The 23,172-nt window shown below is 40.4% G+C and overlaps 1 protein-coding gene across 1 annotated transcript in view; it reads right to left on the bottom strand.

The window, feature by feature from the left end:
- Window positions 1–932: 932 nt before the first annotated feature.
- Window positions 933–23,172, bottom strand: part of TAF3 (TATA-box binding protein associated factor 3) — a 115,731-nt gene continuing 93,491 nt past the window's right edge. The window contains exons 4-7 of the mRNA XM_075713351.1: window positions 21,714–21,796; window positions 5,734–5,989; window positions 1,879–1,985; window positions 933–1,109 (exon numbers count right to left, since the gene is read on the bottom strand). Of these exons, the coding sequence (XP_075569466.1) occupies window positions 995–1,109; window positions 1,879–1,985; window positions 5,734–5,989; window positions 21,714–21,796 (561 nt within the window). The 3' untranslated portion in view covers window positions 933–994. The remainder of the gene's footprint in view (window positions 1,110–1,878; window positions 1,986–5,733; window positions 5,990–21,713; window positions 21,797–23,172) is intronic.

The following is a 23,172-nucleotide window of genomic DNA, read 5'->3' as shown; positions in this document are numbered from 1 at the left end:
GCGCCACTGGGGCAGATCTCGCCAATCCCTTAAAGCCATAAGGACAGGCGTACGTCGCACGGGCTTTTAATAGCTGCTAGGTTTGTATTCTCAGGCAAACCAAAATGAAAATCCTCAAGCCCTAAAAAATAATTAAAAAAAAAAAAAAAAGTACTTTATAAATATCAGGTATTTACACGTGTGAAAATCTTTTAATGGGAAGTGTTTTTACACACCAATGAAATGTACAAGCAATGAAAAGGTACATTGACAAAGACTAAAAAACAAAAACCAAAGTATAAAATATATTACAGGTCCACCGAAATAAATTCACACGGAAGAAAAAAATCGACACAATAGAAACTTTTTTTTTTAAAAATAGAAGATATATCACAAAAGCTTGAACGTGTTTATTTTATGTTAGTACTAAAAATCAAGGAAAAAAGCTTCATATATTCTCATCACAAAAATATTTACCAGCCGCTTTTTATTTCCACATTATGATTATCTGGCTCAGCAGGAGTAGAGGCTGAACTGCATCCAGACTACAGAAATCATTCCAGAAGGTCTCCTCAGTTTACAACTTACTGCAATTTACATTTTCTCCTCCTCTCGGCACCTTACTGCAAAGGTTCAAGAGGGATTAATAACAAGTCGAGAAAGAATAGGACAGATATCTGTATTTACAACATTCATCTTTGTTGCTGCCGAGCCACAGGAGCGGGAGCGGTACCATGAACTACCGAAGTCTTCATTATCACTCTGTGCAAATTTCCCTCGGTAGGTGAAAGACAGCATCAGAATGTACCAAAATCCAACCCCCTGGGCTCGGATGGTCTGCGAAACACAGCAGCCCCCAACGCAGAGCATCTCCTCGCCCCTGATTCACTCCAGAGTCATAAACCTAAGAGTCGGTGACGGCGGGTGAGACACGAGCAGGCTGGATCCCCCCTGCGGCGGAGTCAGGGCGGAAGGTGCCACGGCGACCGCACGACTTCAGTCCGCTGCCAAGCCTTCAGTGTGCCCTGTGCTTCCTCTTCTTGTGTTTTTTATCCTTCTTTTTGTTGGCACACTTGGAGCAGAACCATTGTATCTCTTCCGGGGGTGCAGTCGTAATCCCAACGCAAGGCCTGTGAAGGACAGGAAAATACCGTACCATCTCAGTGGCGTAACGTCACTTTCGTTTCTTACCCAAAGACATTAAACTTTTCAGTGGGAGACAGGATCTGGCCTTCAAATAAATATAGCATTTACATTATTATTGTCTTAATGAATATAATGATCGCATGGAAACCTCAAAAAACACTTGCTTTGAAACAAAAAAAGAAAAAAAAAAATCGAAAGGACACTCAGATAAGAAATGTTATTTTAATAGAAAGCATGAGCGCACTTTCAGGTATAACTGGCTAGATTTAAAATAATTTCAAATGCTTCTTTAATACACCTGCAAGAAACCTTATGATTTTATGCAGCTGTTTAAAAAAAAAAAAAAGCCTAAAAAGTGATTAATTCCCTCCAACCCTTTTGTAAGAGCTGACATTTATATTACTGTTCATACAACGCTTCATAATTTGAAATGTCTATCTGTATACACTATGCTCATAATCCTGTAGTTCTCACAAATGACCGGAATCAGCAATATTTCCCAGCAGTTTGAAAAACAACTGTTATCACCAATGCCCGTTAATTAAAAAAGTAACTCTCCTTTACAGCTTAAAATGTGCATTTTCAAATTCCAGAGAAACAGAGATAAAAATATCTTCCAGATTATTAAGTTGGACACAGTAAAGCCATTTAAATATTCCCGGCATCACGAACCATAAAGAAAAAAAAGTTTTTTAATAATATAGCCCCAATCTGCCAAGGAACAGCAGAGTAGGATGGATGAGAGGAACTTACCAGTGATACCAATCATCGCAGTCATCACAACCTATCATTGGACTGCCATCATCTGGCTTGTTACAGCCAGGACAGATCCAGATCTGGTTACCCCACTCGTCTCGGATCTGGTGCAAAGAAAAAGAAAGTTAGCAGGTTTTCAGGGCTAAGCAGGCAGCAAAATGGACATTAAAAAAAAAAAGTTTCTTGCTTATCTGACAAAGCTATTCGGCGGCCACCATTATTTATGAATTCTCTGATCGTAAGTGCTCGGTGTTGTTTTTTAATTGATTTTTCTATACTGTACTTGTTGACCAGAGCATGCGTTTTTCTGCATTGTCCTGTAAACCAGTAAAGCCAGTTACACCACCCAACCGAAGCACAGGCACTCACATATAGCAGCCAGGGCTTAGGGACACAATTCCTTCTCTGTCTATACTGTCGTGACTTTTTAAATTCTACCCTGTTAATGGCAAGAACGAGCAAAGGCAGCCTCCTGCGTAAGATAGCAGTCTTATATGCATGTAAAATATACAGTGCCGTGTATATATTGCCGTATTACTTATTAGCCAAAGTCTTCAACTTCAACTAGCTGATAAGATCAGGATATAAAAAAAGTTGTTACTGAGTAACTTTCCATTCCCCTTATGACATTTATGTCACAGTACAATTTACTAAAGGGTAAACGAAACAAGAGAGGCAGATCATTTACAGTATTAGGCAGCTGCTTACTGGATTTATTGTATTCAGAGCTTTATGAATTTTTTTTTTACGTTTAGATCCTGCTAGACCAATTATTTGTATTTTTAAAGTTCAAGCGTTTTCTTTAACAGTTCTTTGGTAAAAACGTACATGCAAATGTCACAAAACCCACCCAAAGAAGTGCAACTAACAATACAAAGTATAAAATGTCTGGGTTATTACCCTGATTTCATCATTCCCTTATGAAGATTTGCACATTATCACTGAATCTCAAAAACATAAACTGTTTTATTCTCAGCTTTTGTGCATTAGTGCATTTACATGTATCTAAGACAATAACTTTCTGCTATCTGTACAGCTTACAAAAATGATATTAAAAAGTAGCAGATGAAAAGCCCCAAATGCTCTTAGGAAAAAAAAAAAGCCACTACATGGTGGTCTGTACATCTTACACCACTTCCCGAAAAATCAATAGGAATGTACCAGAGCTGCAACCAACACATCACTCTTGACTGACTTATCTTAAAGCCCTGAATTTTTTTTGTGATTTAAGACTAGAAAATACAAAGCACGGGAATATTAAGCAGGGAACAAATCCCCTTCCCAACAGCGAAATGGAGTAGGCAACTTCATACAATGAACTCGATTTTCAAGCCGATTGATGGCAATAACCATTCCTATCTACGCATCTCATCTCGCATCTGCAAAGTCATTTTAAGTTGGAAGAGAAGCACCAGGTAAACTGTCTGTGAAGAGGTCCGCAGTCACTTCTGTGGGGTAATCCTGCTGGGGAAGGAGATGCTGGGCCACGGTGCTGCCGGGAAGCAGTGCTGCGGGCTGCTGGGCTGACAGCCGCAGCCCTTTACCGCCTGCCTGAGCAACCTGGCTGCCCCCGCACCAGCCACGGGCACGGGCACGGGCACGGGCACTCGGCAGGTGCCCATCCACGCTGCTGCCTAGCCTACCCTTGACTGGTTCAGTGGGGACTTGGTAGTGTAGGTTAATGGTTGGGCTGGATGATCTTAAAGGTCTTTTCCAACCTAAACGATTCTACGATTCTAGGTGCTGGCGCTGCCAGGTGTAGGCAGCGCTGCCTGATATTGCCCCATTAGAAGGTAGATACCTTAACTTTTCCAAACTTAGTTTTTCAGGGGGGATGTTTGTCTGCAGAATACCTGTCTCAGGCTTTCAGGGGGTGGAGAGGGACAGGGTGGTCTATAATCACTGAACCTTCTGCCTGTTTGTTAAACAAGAAATCGGACTGTTGAATGAGGATGTTAAAAATACTGTGTAACTTCTCATTCCTTAATGAGCCAAGGGTCGTGGAAGGAGGGACAGTATGTGATTGCTGAATGCTATTTTAGCACAAACCGCTGAGAGTTAATGATCAGAGCACACTTACTGAGATGCTATCCTACAGGCAGATCCCACACTGTATCTTTTTTTTAAAAAAACTATAAAATCACCCCCCTGTGCTCCCCAGCAGAAGGGAATTGCACACCTCTGTCACACTGGCTCCACTCTTATCTCTAGAAGAGCTTTCCCGTGCGACCTGGGGAAAGCCATTTCATCATTCTGTGTCCTGGATTCCCTTCGTACAAGGGGCTAACAGTTATTAATTATTCCCTTCTTCCTCAAACTCTCTCCCAGCTTTTTGACTTATAAATGTCTCGCATCAGGAGTCTCCCTGCTTGTGCACATAGTTGGATCCTAATGCAATAAAGCCCTCATTTCAACTATAATGTAAAAGAAAGAAATAACCTGGAGCCTACGTGTCCTCTGAATTCTCCATAAGGTGCTAAGAGTGTTACCACTGGAAGTACCTAGGAAAAGCTCTAGGTTTTCCTTCTTTAAACTAACATCATTTGCTTTTAATGCTTACTAAGAAAATGGGATGTAGTATAGTATTTTGGAAATATTTCTCTCTTAGAGTGGATTTCCAAGCTTCTGGGCACTACTGGAATATGTGAGTGACACTGCATTTACACCTGTGATACAGAAGGTGAGGATGTGTATCCTGTACCCAAAGATATGCACAGCCTATGTGCAGTCATCTAGTGCTGTAACCGACTCGGGGAATGAAATGTAGCAGCTGTTTAAATAGAGACCAGTAACACGATACAACAGTCTAAGTCCAGCAGGGAAGAGCACCTTTTCCATTAGAAACAGCAGGGTAGATTTACACTAGGAATCATTATAAAAACAGGAATTAAAAAAAAAGAGAAATTCATGCATACATTGCAATTAAAGCACAGGAAACTCTGTAATAAAAGCAAGTTTCAGGTGTTTTAAATGGTGAGAATTTTAAACTGCTACCCACTAAGGATAAGCAAGGTGTCACCAACCAAGCTGGAACTTAGCCAGGACAGGAAGGATAACAATTGTTAATGGTATCTGCTGCTCCTCAATGACCAGAAACGGTCAGGCCTTCCATCTTACATTGCATCTAAAGCAGAAATTTTCAGTAGCACAGCAATCCTAGTCCTGCCCAGAGGTACGTCCATGTTCTTTTAGGGAATGTAGTTCCCACGTCATGTTGGATGGGAGACTTTTTTAAATGAATGAAGAAGTCTTAATGCTACCAGAAAGAGGCCAAGTTCAGAGCATATGTCAAACAGACTAATGAACTGTAGGGCAATGAACTATCTACAGACTTTCTGAGGTGCACAAACATTTGCAATTTCTGTATGTTGAGGAAACCAGAAAAGAGATTAGCGGACTCTCCACATTTCAAATGAGGGCTAAGTCAAATTCTTGATGTTGTATGAGGGTTTTGTACTTCACCTGACTGACAGCAAAATCTATGGTGAGTTTGACATTTGAGGTTTCAATTCAGTGCTTTTAAAGGCATCTATAAAAAAAATCTCCACCTCCAAAAATAAATGCTCTAGCTCAGTTAGCAGAAAATACCAAGTGGGATACAACCGGACTTGTTAGAAGGAACTTTAACATTGAACTGGGAACACAGAAAAAAATCAGTCCAAGTAGTAGTGTTTTAATTATTAACGCCTCAAAACATGTGTATGGAAGCAAGGGCCGGAAAAAGAGTAGCTTGATAGAGAGCAACATCACAAGCGCAGGTACCATCAGTTTGAGACAACACCAGGAGCTCAGCTATTCAAGAGGTGAATGTCACTGGCACTGGGGCAAAGCACGGCAGTATGTGTTACCTACCACGTAAGTACTGACAGTCTCGGTCACCACACTCCTAACCGGAGCTTTGGAGCCTCCTGCTGCCGAGACAGCTGGAGAGGGTGGTGGGATCAGGACCGGCGAGACAGTAGCCTGTGGAGGAGGAGGAGCTGGAGCTGGAGGAGGGGTGACATGAACTGGAGCTGGTACTGGTGACGGCACGGGTGGAGGTGTTTTGGGCCGACTCACAGGAGTAGATGGTTTGGCCTCTGGAGCTGGCACCACTTTGCTGATGACTCTGTAGGATCAAAAATGAGAATCGTTAGAGCTGATCAGAAAGCAAGTGACGATTGATCACCGACTAGATATAAAGAAAATACAGTGCGGCTAATTCACGTCACCTTTGAGTCATCAAAGAGGCTGTTCTAACCCAACACAAGGACTGTTGTCATTGCTACACCCATCCATTGGACAGGATAAAGCACAGAGCCATTACAAAGTGAACGTCAGGACAGCCTGAGCCACTCTCTATAGCTCACTGTCATATAAGTAGTCTCTGTGGCTTTACTATACCTTGCTTCATTAAGTTTTATTACATTAGCTCAATTTGTGGGAAATATTCTTCACTATGAGGGTGGTTTCTTCACTATGAGGGTGGTGAGACACTGGAACAGGTTGCCTAGAGAAGCTGTGGATGCCCCCTCCCTGGAATTGTTCAAGGTCACGTTGGATGGGGCTTTGAGCAACCTGGTCTAGTGGAAGGTGTCCCTGCCCATGGCAGGGAGGTTGGAACTAGATAGTCTTTAAGGTCCCTTCCACCCCAAACCATTCTGTGATTCTATGATTAGAAAAGAAAGTTAATCAGCTGTGAACAGCACTGATTTTAGTCTTCAAACTGAGAGACGGTATCATCCTCTTAAGATCCTACATTAGGGGGTTCTCCAAATATTTGCTAGTTTGGTATTTCTTTCCCCAAATGTTTATGAAATCAGCAGTGGATCTAGTCAGGACAAATAAATGACGCACACTATATACTCAGCAGTTAAAATATTGCTACTTACTTGAGTAGCTGAAGTAGACAGGATGTAGCTCTAGTAAATACACAGTATAGAACAATCTTGCCCAGGAAGGGGGATACATAGAGGACCCAACGTTTATTAATGAATGTTGATACACAGTGTTATTGATGTGCATGCAATTTAACGGACAAGACAGAAAAAGCCCTTACTATAAGGCTCTAGATTAGAAACATAAAGAGAACGAAAAGGATGTTTTAGAAAACAAACCAAAAAAAACCCCCCAAACAAAACACAGGATAGGTCTATTTGTTTTACCACATTTCAGTAAATCATTTAACTAACTTATTTATATTTCAATGGTAACTGTGGGAGTGCAATTGATTTGTGATGGGACTGTAGGAAAAAGGCAATTTAAAGAAAGGTTAGACATTCCAGAGAGGAGGATATCTTAAGAAAGGAAAAAACGGAGACATCAGTGGGAAAATCATGATGAAAATCGAATCACAACAACTCCTGAGAACCAGGAAAGTCCAGCTCCCCCGTCAATGGGAATTTTACATTCAACTTCAGAATTTACTGCAACTCTCTTATGATATTCAAAAGGCAGTATCGCTACGATCAATGACACTGTCTGCACTTCAAGTCAATAACCCAAGCCATCATTTGAGAAAGGCTTGGAATTATACAGCATTTAATGCTTGGCCGAGATAATAGTGTTTTTCTCCCAAGATATGCCACTTGCACTACTAAATCAGAACTATGGCAAGTTATAGTAAACACAGACTTAGTAAAAGGAAACAGAGCAATGGGTTTGGTATTCCTGCCAAACCTGCCAACTGTAGCATCACACCTACCTTCCGAGACCTACCATGAGTGACTAGGGGAAGAAAACCAAAACCAAGGAGGTTTAGACAGAGTGGAGCAGAATCTAAAAGGTGTTAGATGATTTTCCATCAGCAAGACTGAAGGCATTCACACCACTTGATGTCCTAGTGATTGCTTCAGGTACCTAATCTGGGCGCTCAGGCTCTTTATATGCATCAGTAAGGTGCTAGAGTGTGAGCCAAAGTGCAGGACTCGTAATTAAATTGTCTGTGACTTGCAGAAGGAAGTAAGTCCTATTCTCAGGCCAACCTGGAAGCAATGTACACATCAAATCCAGCCTCTTTCTCCTGTTAGTCAGGAGAAGCCACTGTTATCTCCCACCAAGAAAGTTTTCTCTTTGGCTCTTGAATGTCCATGATGTGTTTTTGGTTCAATGAAAGTCTTAGTGCGTGGCTCCCTGGGGCTCCTGCCAGACTGGCCACTCTGACTCAGATGCTTATTCTGTTCCTTCCTCCTTCCACTGCTCCCACAGAGAGCCCTGGCTCCCATCACTGAACGCCCAAGACCTTGGTTGGTGGCAACACTCTCATGGTTTCCAAAGTTACCCTCACGACTTGAGAGTCACCTCTCAATAAAAAAAATCTTAGCAATAATAACAGCGAGGAGAGGGACAGACAGCAAAATATTTGGCACAGCAAAAGTCATTTGGACCGTTTCAAACATCATTACCCCTTTGTTCCCTGCCTCCCTCTTCTACCCCCTCCAAGTAAACAAAGTCCAGCTATGAGTTCTTCAGGGAGTCAACCCTCCCTGAGTCTAGACTAGGAAATGAATTGGCTAATAGGATTCTAAACACAACTTTGCACACAGTGTAAACAGTTTTAAAGAAATATTAGCTAACATAATTTGAATAAGAGTGACCATGCCCAGCTAACATATGAAATTAAATTACACAGTTTCTTGGTCTAGATAAAGCCAGGTTCTCCTCCTGAACAGGGTCTTCAAAGCCACTCTGCTAATAACTGCAGAAGCTACAAGGAACATCATAATATGAAATCTTCCAAAACTACAAATATTCATTAGCGGGTGACATACACTCATCGATTGGCTGGTTTGCTTGAAGCATGCAATTAGGACATGTTCAGTATATAGGGCAGCTTGTTTATCTTGATTTTAGAGCTCAGTTATCAAAACAAGAGATCGGCATTTTGGAGCACGCTTGGGCCTACCACTCCCTTGGGCTAATGAAGTTCAGAGACTTTAGACTCCAGAGTGGAGACATGAATGGCTTTGTGCTACACCATTAGAGGTGATGGAGTAATCTCAGCGAGGGTGGTTTAGCCTGTCCTCCGTCCTGAAGAAGGGGCTGCATACATGACAGTGTGGAGGTGGGGAGAAATCAAAGGGAAATAGCAGTCCCACGACTAATAATTAACGTTACTTCAGACTTGGAGAGAAACCTGATATCAAAACACTATGTAAATGATGTCAAGATTTATGAGCTCTATTTTATAGACAGGAAAAGTGAGGCACAGAGCACACTGCAAGTAGGCGGTACTCACTACAGCAAAGCTTTGATCCTCCTGGTACCTAGGTTCCTGCTAGGATTTAAACTCTACATTTGGACATCACCATACATGTATCGTTATCTTCTTTCCCAAATGTGTTTTTCATACGCTTCCAAAATCAGCACCTTATATATTAAAAGTCTGCAAGTACAATACTAAATAAGACAAAATTTCACCTCGTTCCCCACATCAATTAAAAAACTCTAAAACTAAGGCTGGATTAGTATTTTTTGAGGTAATCACAAATGAACATCAACGACCATCAGCACACTCAGAGGCCCGAAACAAGAATTACACTTCTCTGCAGGCTGGTGCCTGACAGTATATCACAAACATGTTCTACACTGAAAGATAAAAAGTCAATTAAAGTTGTTTTCAAATCAAAATAGTTCCTCCAGAATGAAGGGGTGTGAGAAACTCCTTGGAATAGATGTGGTAATAAGACCCTCCATAAATCATAACTAAAGGTTACCACTCCCTCTAAAAAAACCCAGAATTAATGTAAACATTGTGTACCTGGTTGTGTCCAACCTAAATTCACTTCAGATTTCTTTTGAAATGCTAGCAGGAACTGTATTTCTTACGGAACCTGAGCACATTTATAATTGAACACATGTATTGATACACCTCTTCGTAATGGCAGAGCGAATGAAAACCCATTTTCATCATTACTCCGGGGCAATCACCCCGTTCACAGCTACAGATCCAGACCCAAACAGGATGAAAATGAATTGTCGGCTTGCAGGCAAAGTGCAAATTCTACCAAGATTTCAAGTGTCATGACAGGTCAGTTGGTTTATAATCGGCTCTAACTGGCATGAGCTGTAACACGCTACATCTGGAGCAAAATGAGGCTCCAAGGTGTGAAACGGTTTCCTATCTTTGCAAGTAATTTATTTGATTTCATTCTGATCCTTACGGCTGAAAGCCCCATTGACTGCTTCACATAAACACAGGGAAAAGACATGTGCACTGAAAGGAAATGGCTTTTCAAAAATAGGATATGAGCCACAGGGCTGAGTGATTGCTACGGGTGATGAGCTCCAAAAAAATGCTGTATCAGTATTTCGAAAGGTCTGGTAAAAAATCACAGCAATCTTTGTTTCTCAGAAGCAGAGCTCCAAAGAAGCTGTTTCTCTGCCCAAAGGAAAAACAACATTTGAAAAGTCCTAATTCTTTTCTGAACCCATGACCTATTTTTAAGCAAGGAGCAGGAGCTAAAGGCGTCTTTGTACGTAGGAAAATGACACCATCAATTTCACTGACATAATTAAAACTAGTACAACTCACTTGGATTATTACAAGTGATATTATTATATATTAGTATTGATATTCCCTTATTGATATAAGTTCCTCGACGCTAGAAAGTTAAGTGGTGTAAATATTTTATTACTGAAAAATCTCACACCTGGAACTGAGATTGTTGCACTGGAAAAAAATTAAATACTCTAAGACCTATGGGTAAGAATGTCAAAAACACCCAGGGGAATTAGGAAGATTTCCATATGGTTTAGATTCTTCAGAGATTAGAGGTGATTTTGAAAATTTTATTCCAACCGTGGAGGAGAATAAGTGTAATTCAAGCTCTGTAATGTAGGCTAATTCCCCTACTACTTTTAGAAAGGGAAATTTAGTGTTTATCTCTTATGCCCTGCTGAAAATTTTATTCTGTGCAAATAAGTCATATTGGCAAATACGAGCTCCACAAACACACGCTATGACCAACTTGTGCATTTAAAATGTATGAAACCTCCAGCAGAGCTCCTAGCAATTTTGTGAGTGAAAAGACTTCAGTGCTTAAACTTGAAATTAAAAAAAATATAAGCATTTTCATGTGACAAATTGCCTGCAATATGATATTCTTCTCTATCAAGGAAAATGAACTTTGAACACTTATTCCAAGATATCATCCATTTTTGTGGACACTGCCCGGTCTCTTACAAATGGAACAACTTCCATGTAAGCGCGTTGACCTTCACCGGTGCACATGGAGCTCAACAGCCCATTCACCATTTCATCACTTCGGCAAAACGCCGCAAACATACCTTCCTGGGCAAATGAGTCTAGTGATTTTGCAGGCATCGTGTCACCTAATTTCATTCACAAGTTTATTGAGCTTCATCTTAAAACTGGTTAATCTTTTTGTCCCCACCAATACCCTGTTCCAGGATGTCACTGCTCTAGTGGCACAGCAACCTCTTCTAATATCCAGCCTACATTCATAGCCAAATAATTCCCCTATGTTTTGTGCCAACATTGTTCTTTAGCTTAAACAGCTTTCTCCCTCCAAAGTGTTTACTTGCCTCATGTATTTGTAGACAGCAAGCATATTCCCTCTTCACATGCTAGACTAAACATGCAAAGTTGCTCTCCTCTCCACTCTCGTAACACAGACTCCCCTATGCTCCCCCTAATAGTGCTCCAAGCCCTCCTCTGCACCTGCTCTTCCCAACTCATCCTTCCTGAGTACAAGCTGCCTTCAAGAACTGAATACAACAATTCAGGTGAAGTATCAACAGGTTCTCATATGATGGCTCGGACACTTCCACTCTCTCCTATAAAATTACCTCTTGCAATGCATCCTATGGTCACACTTGTATCATGCTGGCAACTCTTATTCTGTGATCAGCTAATGATCCCTCACCCACTTAATGCATCTACCGTAGCAATACACCTACTGAGCAGCTCTTTAATTCTGGCTGAAGTTTCTACTGGTACACTTCAAATGCAAAGCCCTAACTGCAATTTTTCATTTACTGAACAAAATAACATTTTTTCCCTTCTATTCAAGGGGATCCAGTTCTTTCCAGACAATCATCAGATCCTCACTTGTACTGACATGGTCCTTCAACCTTACTGCCAACAAACCCCATCGTGTTCTACCTCCTTCTGTGACAAAATTTTAGGTGAAATTATTAAATCAAACCAGTCCTGAAATACATACTTGAGCATGTTCACTAGTAACCTCCTCTCTGGTTAGATAAGCTCTCTTACAACTCTCAGCTGATATCTTCCTTTGAGCTAGTTCCTTACTACTGAGCAGTTCCTCTGCTAATCCTGTCTTTGCCAGCTTCACTATGACTGTTCTGTGTGACAGTATTAAACATTTTCCTGAAATCCAGATCGGATTTGCCATCTTTTATTCATCCAGAAGAGAGCATCCCTTCTCCCAACGGCAGGACGGATGTCAACTTTATTCCACCTACGCACATGCGAGTGTCCCACCTCTTCACCACAGCTGAGACTTTCCCTTGGAAGGGAGGTGATTTGACCCTGCACCCAGCGACAGCTTCCCCATTCCAGCAGAAATCACTCAGCAGTGGGAGGTGGAGGCAGCTGCTCTCAGCATTGGTGGTGGAAACAGATACCCGAGATGCACAGCAAAAAATCAGACGCTGCCAGCCACATCTCTTGCAGGGACTGCCAACTGGACTAGGCTCACCTAGAAGATCACTTGCTTTATCAAAGATTGATATCAAGCCTGTTGGTACGGCTCACTTCCGTTTTGTGTTTTATTCCATTACTTCCAAGCCTTTAATCAGCCCTTCCTCCAAAATTTGTTTTATAATTACGTGTACTGCCATCACTGGGTGTCTAGATTACTTTTCCTTTCTTCCCTTCTTCAGCACTTCTATTTTTTCTATTATTTATTAAAAACAGATTTAACAAACATTGCATTTTAAAAAAAAAAAAAGGTGTTAAAAATTACTTGTCACTGAGTCTGCAAATTCTTGACCCAGTTCTTCTAGAACTTGGGAGAAAGATTACCCCATTCTTTTATTTCAGTGCGTAAAGGTACCTATATTTTGCTTCCCAATTCATTATAGTCATTTCCACTGCCGTCAACCTACTGCTGTTATCCATCTTGTCCTAGTCCTCAGTAAAGGAAAGAATGAACATAGGATCAGAAGGAAAGTATTCTTTCTGCTCTTGGCTCATACCTATATTATCCTTCACCTTCTCCCTGTCTTCATTTCCATGGTCCTCCTCCTTCCCTCCTCCCATTTGCTCAATATCCCTCACAACATTTAATTCAGTTTGACTTCTGCTAAGCCTGACTTCACCTCCACAGTCTTTTGCCTTGAAGACGTAAGTTCTTTGCTAACAGTCCTTTTCTCCTAGAGGTATGATGCTTATTCCCAACGTTCTTTTGGAAGAAGTTATGCATACAATTCAGTCTGTAGTCATTTTGCTACAAGTGCCCCCTTCCCACAGGCAGACAACACCACTTCTGAATCCATTAGGTCTTCAGTCCAGCTGACATTTCTAGTTAACTCCTTTGGTTTATGGACATTAGCACTCTTGAAATTGAATTACAGGTTTTCTGCTGTTTATTTTTCCATTACTTTAAGTGAAACAGAGTTCTCCCCTTGGCCTCCACCCTTGGTATCTGTTTCACCAGGGTATTTCTCCCAACAACCACAAACACCTTTCTGCCGATGACTCCTAAATCTTCCTCCCATTCTTTCTCACCATTCTGACTTACATCTCCGGATGGTTCATCGCCAGTCTGACAAAACAAAACTGAGCTGGTAGCGTGGCGTCTTGGTATCTTTCATCTTCTTTTCTCTCTTATCATCAATAATGAGCTGCTCAGAGCTTCGATGTGAAAGCCACCTGGCATTATCCCCTTCTGCTGAGCTCTTAACAGCAAAACCAGAAGCTGGTAAAACATGTTTATGCCAATGAGCTCTGTGCAAGCTTTCTCTTATGTGTTCCTTCCAAACTGCCCTTTATTGTCATTTGTTTTGGGAAATGTGATGGGATGCATGATCTAGAAGCTGGCCCATAAATCAGTCCTACATCTACCCTCTTTAATGGGAACTAGTGTGGAATATGAATCTTATTAACTACCAGAAAATTATGCCAGTGTGGGTTTAGAAACCTCTAAAACTGTAATTTCCAGCTTGTTATGGAGATACGTTTTTGAAAGAACCAAGTGAGCCAGTCAGTCCTGAACGTGGAGACTCTGTACAGCTAAAGATCAATTGCTCACAGGACAACTTTACTAAATTCAGGCAGAACCATCTTTTTCCTTTGTGTCTATGGATGGCTACTTCTCTACAGCCCTCTTGTCCACGTCCAGCTCCCAGGAACTCTAACATGAATCCTTGGGTCTATCTAGTTTGCTCACTTTTGTTTAAAAAGTTCAATAAAAGAATGAATAAAAAGAAGCACCTCTGTCAAAGACAAGACCAAATCAGTACCTTTCTCTTGCAGTCATCTTCTACAGAGACAAAGTCTATTTTTTAAACAAATACCCATCTGCCTTTCTGATCTTTCACACATATTTGATCAGTTTCTGTCGTGCTTTATAAGGGCAGCTGCTCATGCCCATTTAAACAAGCAATTCGCTTATGTGTCTAAACCTGCCTAAAGTTTTTTTTTTTTTAATTGTGGTGTACAGTATACAATTTTTTTACTCTTGAGCAATAAGCAGCAAAATCAAAGAATCTCACAGTATGTTATTTTGTTTTCTAATGACTCAAGCCTTTTTATGGATTCACTTTTGGAGTCATCACCCAATGTGGCCAACAGCAAAATGAAAATAATTGGCCACAGCCTACCACCTACCATAAACAGGATGAATAATTAGTTGGGGTGGCTTGAGTAATTAAAAAAAAAGGAGAAAAAAAGCTAAGGACTACATCTGAAGTTGGAAATAACTCACACTCAAGGAAGAAAAACCTCTTCTAAATCACCTCTAGAAATATAAACAAAAATTATCATTTACTGGTTTTGGTAAAAGGGATATGGTATTCTTCTTTTTTTTTTCAGGTAAAAGCTGCAATCCTGCAGCAAGGGAGAGGCTGGGGAACCTCCAGTGAAGTAAACGAGACTTTTGGATGGATACAAGACCACACATGGGGATTTTACTGCAGGATCAGGGCCAATATGTTACACTAAATAAGAACAGTTGGGAAAGGGATATGAATCACCCGAAACAATATCTTCATTAAAATACATTCAGCATTTAAAAAGGCATTGAAAATCAGTCCTTCAGCTCTTATAATTTGAAAGACTACAGAACAGAAAAATGCAGGTTTGTATATACACACACAAAGGGTTATGAAAGCTGTGAAGATCACTGGAATTCTTTAAGCACACCTCTGCAGCCTTGGAGAAGAGCAAGATCATTTTTCATTACTCTGCCTCCTCACTTAGGTGGTCTATTGATCATATCAAAAACAATTTCATCATTACACGCTCTTTCCCATCTTGCAGCAAAAGTTGGATTGACACCCCGAGTGTTAATTCTGTTAACGGATGGTTAACATGGTCTTTCTCTGCTAAGTGCTACACTGTAAAATAACTGGGATACCCATCAGTCCTGCAATAAACATAGACTTTGGTGCCCGGACTCTGTTGTTTAATTTTCCCAAACAGTGGTTTACCCTTCTACATTTTTCTCCCTGAAGTATCACTTTTTCCCTCCTATTTAATTCCACAATAAGTTCTCCTCCAGAGCTTTCCGTTGAATAAGCAACGTCTCGCAGGGTAACCAACACCGCCCACAGCTGTGTCCCACAATAGCCCCATGCTGCTTGCATTACGTCTTTCGGAGGATTTGGTCACGGTGCCTTAACTGCTCCAAACACTGCTCTTATTCATAAAAACGTGCGGAAGGAGGGGCTTCCAGCAGGATTCCTTTACCTGTTTCCCCACCACAAAACAGTGAAATAAATGGAATGGGTCATGAGCTACTTGGCCGGTAATGCAAACCTACGGCTTGACAAGTCAATAAAAAGCCAATCCTTTCCTCCCCAGCCACACATAGGGAGCCAAGGCTAGAGGCAAACAATTTGGATATGCCTACACAGGGAGGTTAATGAACCCCATTATTCAGCTCTTGTGGGCAAACACTATGAAGACAGTAATCTAAATTATCAAAGTCTGAGTAGATCTCCACTAAATAGCACCCAAAGTTCAAAAGCTTCTTCACATGGTCTGGTTTATCTGGACAAGAACAACCCTACTAAAAATGAAAGATCCTGAATATACACCAAAGATGATATTGTAAAAATGAGATGCGTTCTTGGAAACTACCTAGGGCAGAATTCTCGTTTAATTGAAACTAATAGCAAAGTCCTGTCTCAGATATCTGGCTTTTTTTTCACTACTCCCAGGGAGATCGAGCAGTTTTCAAAAAATACATAATCTTGTTAAAGCAGCAACCACAGATCCCCAGTGAGCTTAGGGGAGCACTAACACAGTCCTTGCCTAATTTCTTGTCTTCAACCAGGTCGATAAAAAGTGTATCGATGGATTTACTAAAACCTTCTTCTTCTCTCCTCCCTTGGCGCCATTACCTTTTAAAGTCTGATTGTGTACATGTGTGTGTAGTTTTCCCAAGAAAATTCAATCTCTGGAGAGTTTGCAGCTCAACTCTTACATAAATTAAGCTTGTTGCAGATAGAAGATCCATCATTTAGACATCTGGTTTTGGAGAACATTAACCTATAATAAACTTGGTGGTACTGTGCATGCTGCGGGTTAGATAATAAAGTTTTACAGAATTTCAAAAAGCATGACTAAAGAACTGTTTTACTGCAATTCTGTTGCCCAACTGTGGTTGCACTTAAAATAACAAATTCTTGAGCAAGTAGCAGTGATGAGCCAAACCATGTAAATTTATGAAAAATAAACTCCTCCAACAGCCCAGCTGTGTTTCAGGTAGGGTTATATCTTCACTGTGGAGATTTTCTCAAGCTACATTTCCTTTCAGGCTTCCACTTTTTCAGACACAAGCTATTTTGCCAACTTACAAAAATATGTGCTATCAGCACCTTATTGTGACAGAAGTTCTTAGATCGATGATCACAGAAACTCAGTGTAATAAAACAGAAAGCCACAGGACAGGTTCCCCTGTCCTCTTAGTCCCAAAAGTATGCTTCTGGGTCACCAATAGTACACACAGAGGTCACATCTACTGGTTGCAGAATAATTTGGTCTATATATATGCCACTTGGCTTTAAGCTTCCCTACAAAGGATGTCAGCTAGCTATGCTGGTGGCTTTTCTCATGGGTATATCATGCAGTTGAGTGAGCCTCGGACTGATAATATCCTACCAAGTGATAAAAAGCTTTAGTGGAGTCAATTAAATATCTGGATAACAAAAGTTCTTCTATTCCTTAATCCTTTTAGGATTTTATTTTACAATCCACAGGTTATTTAATATACATTTTCTTCTAGACACATACACATACATATCTGAGCATGTGTGCGATTTTCTGGGGAGAAAGTCACATATCTACTCACTTTAAAAATATGTAAGACAAGGGGCAACTTCATTAGGGTGGCAGGTCACATTTACAAGTTAAACACTGTTAAAATACCTGTCTTTCCCCTTCTCATGTCTGGTTTCCAGGTTCCCTGCTGATGGCAGAGCTATGGTACAATGCAGTACAAGTCTGGAGCAAAAGCCTGACATTTTAAGGCAAATTTGGAGACCCAGTTTCACAAAAAATATTTCTAAGTCACAGAAGCACTGAAACAGCAGCAGTGAGTGGTACTCTGCTTTGTGGTCTGGCATTAGTGTCAGAAGCCATGTGTTTTTTCTTAAAAACTGTATTTAAATGTAGAAAAAATTTATCTGAAGTATCAAAAATCACAGCACATACTTTTGCTGAAGTTTATGTCAACTGTGGTAGTAGCTGGAATGTCAACACCCCATCAACAGATATGCTTTTAAAAAACATGTATGAAAAATGATTGTGCTTGGGAAAAATAACTAGACAAAAAGAAACCATGATGCAATCGACTAAAAGTATTAAATTCTGCTCATCATTTGCAGTTGATTTAGAATTTAAAAGTCTATACTAGCTGTGGTTTTTTGTTTTGTTTTGTTTTTTTTTAAAAAGATAGCATCTCTAGTTCCTTCCTATACTAACTCAGTTAGCAATCTACCTTGATAATACTGGAGTGGAAAAAAACCCCAGTGAAAAACCCTTCCAACGTATCATTCAAATCATATCTAAAAAGGTGGTCATAAATATTTTAGAACCCAAGCAAACTAATAAAAGCTAGGCCCATTAAGGATAAGATCTTTTACAACAAATTAAATAAAACAATGTATTGAAGCCTGGACTTGAGATAAACTAGATTTACTAGCTGACCTTTTATTCATTTAAAGAACAAAATTAGCTCTAATTGCATTAGAATGGAATCCAGTAAATTTCTTCTAATGTGGCATCCATGCAAGTATTGCTGTAATTGTTTACAACTAAGATGGAAATGCTTTGATTATAATCTACTTTCTTCTTGTTTTACTGTGCAGCTAAAACACTTGCAAAAAACCCCTAAAGTAGAACAATTTTTCCAATATTGGTTTCTCCATCCTTCAGCAACAGTACATTTTCATGTCCATTAACCTAACGTTATTAATAGCTGTCTCTTTTGAACTAATAATGTGTGTTGTAAGAATTTTTGCACACCAGACAAGCTCTAATGCAAAGATCACTTTAAACCTAGGAGCAATACATACTCGTATGCACAGAAACAAGAAAGGACACTTCTCTGCCACTGCTGTCACTGCTTTGTATGTTGGTCCAAGCAAAGGAGCCAAGAAGCACAATGATAGAGAATAAACTGCTACATTGCAAAGGCATTTTCCTCACCACTGCTGTATTATTTGAGTAAACGTGTGTTGCTGTCATTGTGCTGTGTTTATGGCGTGATGCGAATCTCCATTTCAAGCACCATCAACCTGACACTTTTTCTTCAGACACCTGAAAGACTTCCTGGCCTCACCAAGATCTGTAAGTACTGCCATTAAAGACAATGTTTTTTATGATGTTGCCCCAAAACAAACCGACCTCCAGTTGAATAGATACTTAAATACCTCCAAAAGCCTCCAAACAGCTTTTCTCTCTAACAGAGGAAACTGAAATTACTCATTAGTCCATCTAGTTTTCGCTCATCAAATTCTATTAATCCCAAAAAACTTTTCTCATACCTTTCCATGGCAATTCATGGTATTCTCAAATAATTCCATGACAGTAAACTCCAGAGACATGCTAATTGAAACACAACATTTCCAGATGATAATTACTAGATATTCAGAACTTCATTACCAACACAGATGAAACAAAAGTTTAACTTTCCCTTAACATGTCATGTCACAGAAGCTTTTGTTTCTGCCTGTTAGGAGCTACTTAAATGTTGATGATTCTACTATGGTCTTTTCAACGAGTAACTTTCAACAGAGGTCGCAGAGACTTCTGGTTTACTTCAGAGTCCAAGCCACACGCACGGCTATGTAATGCTTTGCCTCAGAGCCACACCAGTCCTTTTCATAATGATCACAAGACATGAAAATTAAAATATGCTCTGAGTTCACATTGAATATAAATTGTTGAGGATAAAAGAAAAAGTATTATTTAGAGCAAGACAACTCTATTGTGAGCTCTGTCATATTAGTCACCAGATCGACACGCAACACAAAACAGTTCCCAGATCCCCGTGGCCCAAACTGTATTTACTTGTGTAACAGCAGATTTCTTCCTGGATTTTGCCTTGGAATACTATGACAAATGATTCTATGATTCTAAATCCTAAAAGCTATTACAGAGCTCTGTAAGTTCTTGTTTGTCGTCAGTCAGAAGGTGCAATTGGGTGATAGAGCCATTATAACAGGACTTTAGGGTGCCCGTACGGTGGGCAGTGAGGAGAGGTATTCACGGTAGAAAAGGGAAACCAGAAAGCAACTAGAGATGGAATACTAATGATTCAAACCTCATTTGGTTATGCAGCCTAAAGCAATCTCAAGGACAAGTGTCACATGGAGAAGATGAAGTTCCCCTCCCAGTACAGATGCCGCACAGAACTGGAGCATGACCACTTTTTAGCATTTCCTACCAGCTGCCTCCAGGACTCCCCTGCCCCTGAAGATCTTGGCCCTGGTGTTTAATTCTCCCCTACTTTGTCAGGAAACTCTGAGCTAAGTCAGCTTTGTGTATCTCCCATCCTGAAGTCAGGGTTTAAACTCTAGGCTCTGCTGTGCTAAGGATCTCAAGACCTGAGGTCCTCAGATGGTGGTCAAGGTGCCACTAAAGATGCACAAAGGAAACTGGAATAGAAGCAAGTTTCACAAAAGGCCACAAAACGTCCGTATCTCTGACCCACTACAGGCTGGCAGGGCTGACGATGATGTACCCATATGACCTGCAGCAGCAGACGGAGTTTGAAGTCCCTTCCCAGAATGTGTGTGGGAATGAGAAAGACTGGGGTGAGATAAGATGGGAAACAAAGTCAACTCTTTGGTGCTAAAATATGGCTTCAGAACTTTAATTCAGAAGTTCTGCCTTGAAAATATGACTTAATTTTCCCCATATAAACCCTTGTACAGTCCTTGAAAAAGAGGAGTTTAAAAGTGTCCGTAGCTCTTCAAGGAGGAAAATGGATTTGTGGGCTTTAAAAGGACAGCCTGTCCAGCCGTGCACATTCAAATCATGCACAGCAGGACAGAAAACTATTCTGAGAAAGCTAGAGCTTTTATACAGCAATCTGAGGCACAGAAATTTTAGATCACACTCAAATATTGTGAAAGAAAGAAAGCACAAACGATTGAAGAGCAGGAAAAAGCCCTGATATTTGGGGTGGGGGTGACCCATAGAAACCAAGAAATGGCTGAAGTGCCATAGAAACTTCAGACCAGTAAAACTCACAGTTACCTACTGAGGAGGAGTAGGACAGCATAGAAAAACAGAATAATCATCAAAGATGCCATTTAACTTATAAAGCAGAAAAATTAGCAATTAGAAGATTTAGTTCAGAATGGCTATAGAAGAGAAACAACGACATTAGTGATATTTAATGTGATGAATGGAAAGGAAAAATCTGTTTGGTGCTCATGTTTACCATCAGACATGAAAGCGTGCTCTGTGCCATTAAAACATGAAAAACCTGATTAAAAGAAACCCTTCACCTACAACACAGGACCAGCCTAAAAAGCCCAGTGACGCATGGTTTCCCCAGCCTCTCCAGGCACCTGTTTATGCTGTGTGATCTCAGGATAGGGATCATCCTATTTATGCTCATACAGTACAAAGTAACTATTATTTGTACAACAGCACCCAATAATTAGGGAGCTAATGAACCAACATTTGAAATGCGTTAGGTAGACTCATGAATAATCATCAACAGTTATAATGAAACAGATGCGTATAAAGGAATTCCAACTGTTATGTTTTAAAGCATAAAACAACTGTTAGCTGAAGAGCATTATGAAACTTAGCTGTAGGTTACACTAGGGATAATCATCCATTACGGAAACCTCACTAAATGTCACTGGAGGCATCACGCAAGTCTAGATGCAGTCTTGTAATCCATGCCCTAGAAAGGCACGGAGTGGGAAACACAGTAGGATGGATGGAAGATGATGGGTTCTACTTGGAGAGTAGAAGAAAAAGGGCAGAATGTCCAAAAAGTTTCTATTGGTAAGTGTTCTGCTTGATTTTTCATTAGAATGGTCAAAAGATGTCATAGCTGTATGACTACCATTTGCCACTGATTTTTAAGCATTTCCCACTGAAAATAAGAACTACCACAAGTGACGGAGGATGAACTGTGGTAAGCATACACCTTGCAGATGGATTTATTTGTACTTACATCTTGTCCTGGCCTGCACCCACTCTTAAAGTCAGCCGAGGAATAACTGGTGATGGAGCTGGAACAACTGGTTCCACCTTTATCTGTACAAAGGAACACAATCATCAATCAAAGACTGCAAGCAGACTCCCAAAATATATTAATTATATGAAAGCACTAATGGAGTTAACCAAATAGAGTATATGGGCTTAATGAGACAGACCTATGACAGACTCATCACCGCTCTCTCACTCTTCATGCTGTAGCATGGATGGTCAGAATTTGTTGGGAGCTCCCAGCCACAGCAAATCACAAGTATGAATTCTAGACTAAAAAGTCAACTTGATATTTCATTGCATCTGTACCTGCTCATACACTTTGTTAACAACTCTTCCCGATTTAGTGTTTTTCTAGAGACACAAAAAATCCCACTATGTTTCTAAACAATGACATGAAACGCTTTGACCTTACTACTCAAACTTGATAGGTGCCCACTGGTGTTTGCACTTTTTTCTGGGATTTAAATTCAATTATTTCCCAGGTTCATCACATAAACGTGCTGTGACCCTCTTGAATAAAAATTAAACACAGAGGAAGCAAACAAACCCCAAGCACCAACACTGAATACTTTATGAAAGTGCTTATCCACGTAGGTATAACAGAACCATTGCTTTTTCATGCAATTAGGCTGAGGTTTCTAATGGCTATTTTTCAAATGGCCTGGTTTGCAACCTCAGTATCTGGTGGAGTTTAGATCACTTGAGTATGTTCTTAAACTCTTTGAACCAGTATCTGCCAAAATTACCAACTCCCATGGAGCTACTGCTTTGCAAAACCTGTACAGAATCATCTCAGATTTTACAGCTGACATTGTAATGATTCTCCATACATAAGTTGCTCAACTTATATCCATATATATGAGAAGTGTATATACATTATATATATGTGTATATATATAGAAAGAGAGGGAGACTGATCTCATTTTGAGCATCTTTGTCATTGTATTTAATAAAATAACCACTTAGCTGAATCTGGTCCAGGAACTTAAAGAGACAAAAATAGTATGCATACACTAAATGGAAACCTGAGCAACTCTCAGTGGGAGAAATCTGTTTTAAAAAGCTTTCATAAAGAAAGGGAGGGCGAACAATCAATTCAAAGCACAGAAAGCAGTGCAGGAGACGGCAGGCCAGAGTGGGAGGACCGTTAGGACTTCCATTGAGGAACGGTAATGACAAAGTCCTGTGCCACGCACCTTGCCCAAAGAATCGGAGCTACTCGTTAGGAGATGTCTACTCCAGAGAGAGAAGGGCTGCAGCCTGAGTAGTACTTCTGTTTTGACACAGTTAACCATGCTTTTCAATAAAGCTTTCCATGGATATGTATTAGCCTACTTCACAGGCTCCTCTCTGTGCTTTTGTTTATATAGCACGATTTTTTGTTATGTCATTCCCCTGGAGCGTTGCAAGAGCTTTTTTTC

Source organism: Pelecanus crispus, chromosome 1 (genome assembly GCF_030463565.1).
Source record: "Pelecanus crispus isolate bPelCri1 chromosome 1, bPelCri1.pri, whole genome shotgun sequence".
In the NCBI taxonomy this organism is placed as follows: Eukaryota; Metazoa; Chordata; class Aves; order Pelecaniformes; family Pelecanidae; genus Pelecanus; species Pelecanus crispus.
Note: the sequence above shows the minus strand (reverse complement) of the source record. Positions and strands in the feature narration are given on the sequence as shown.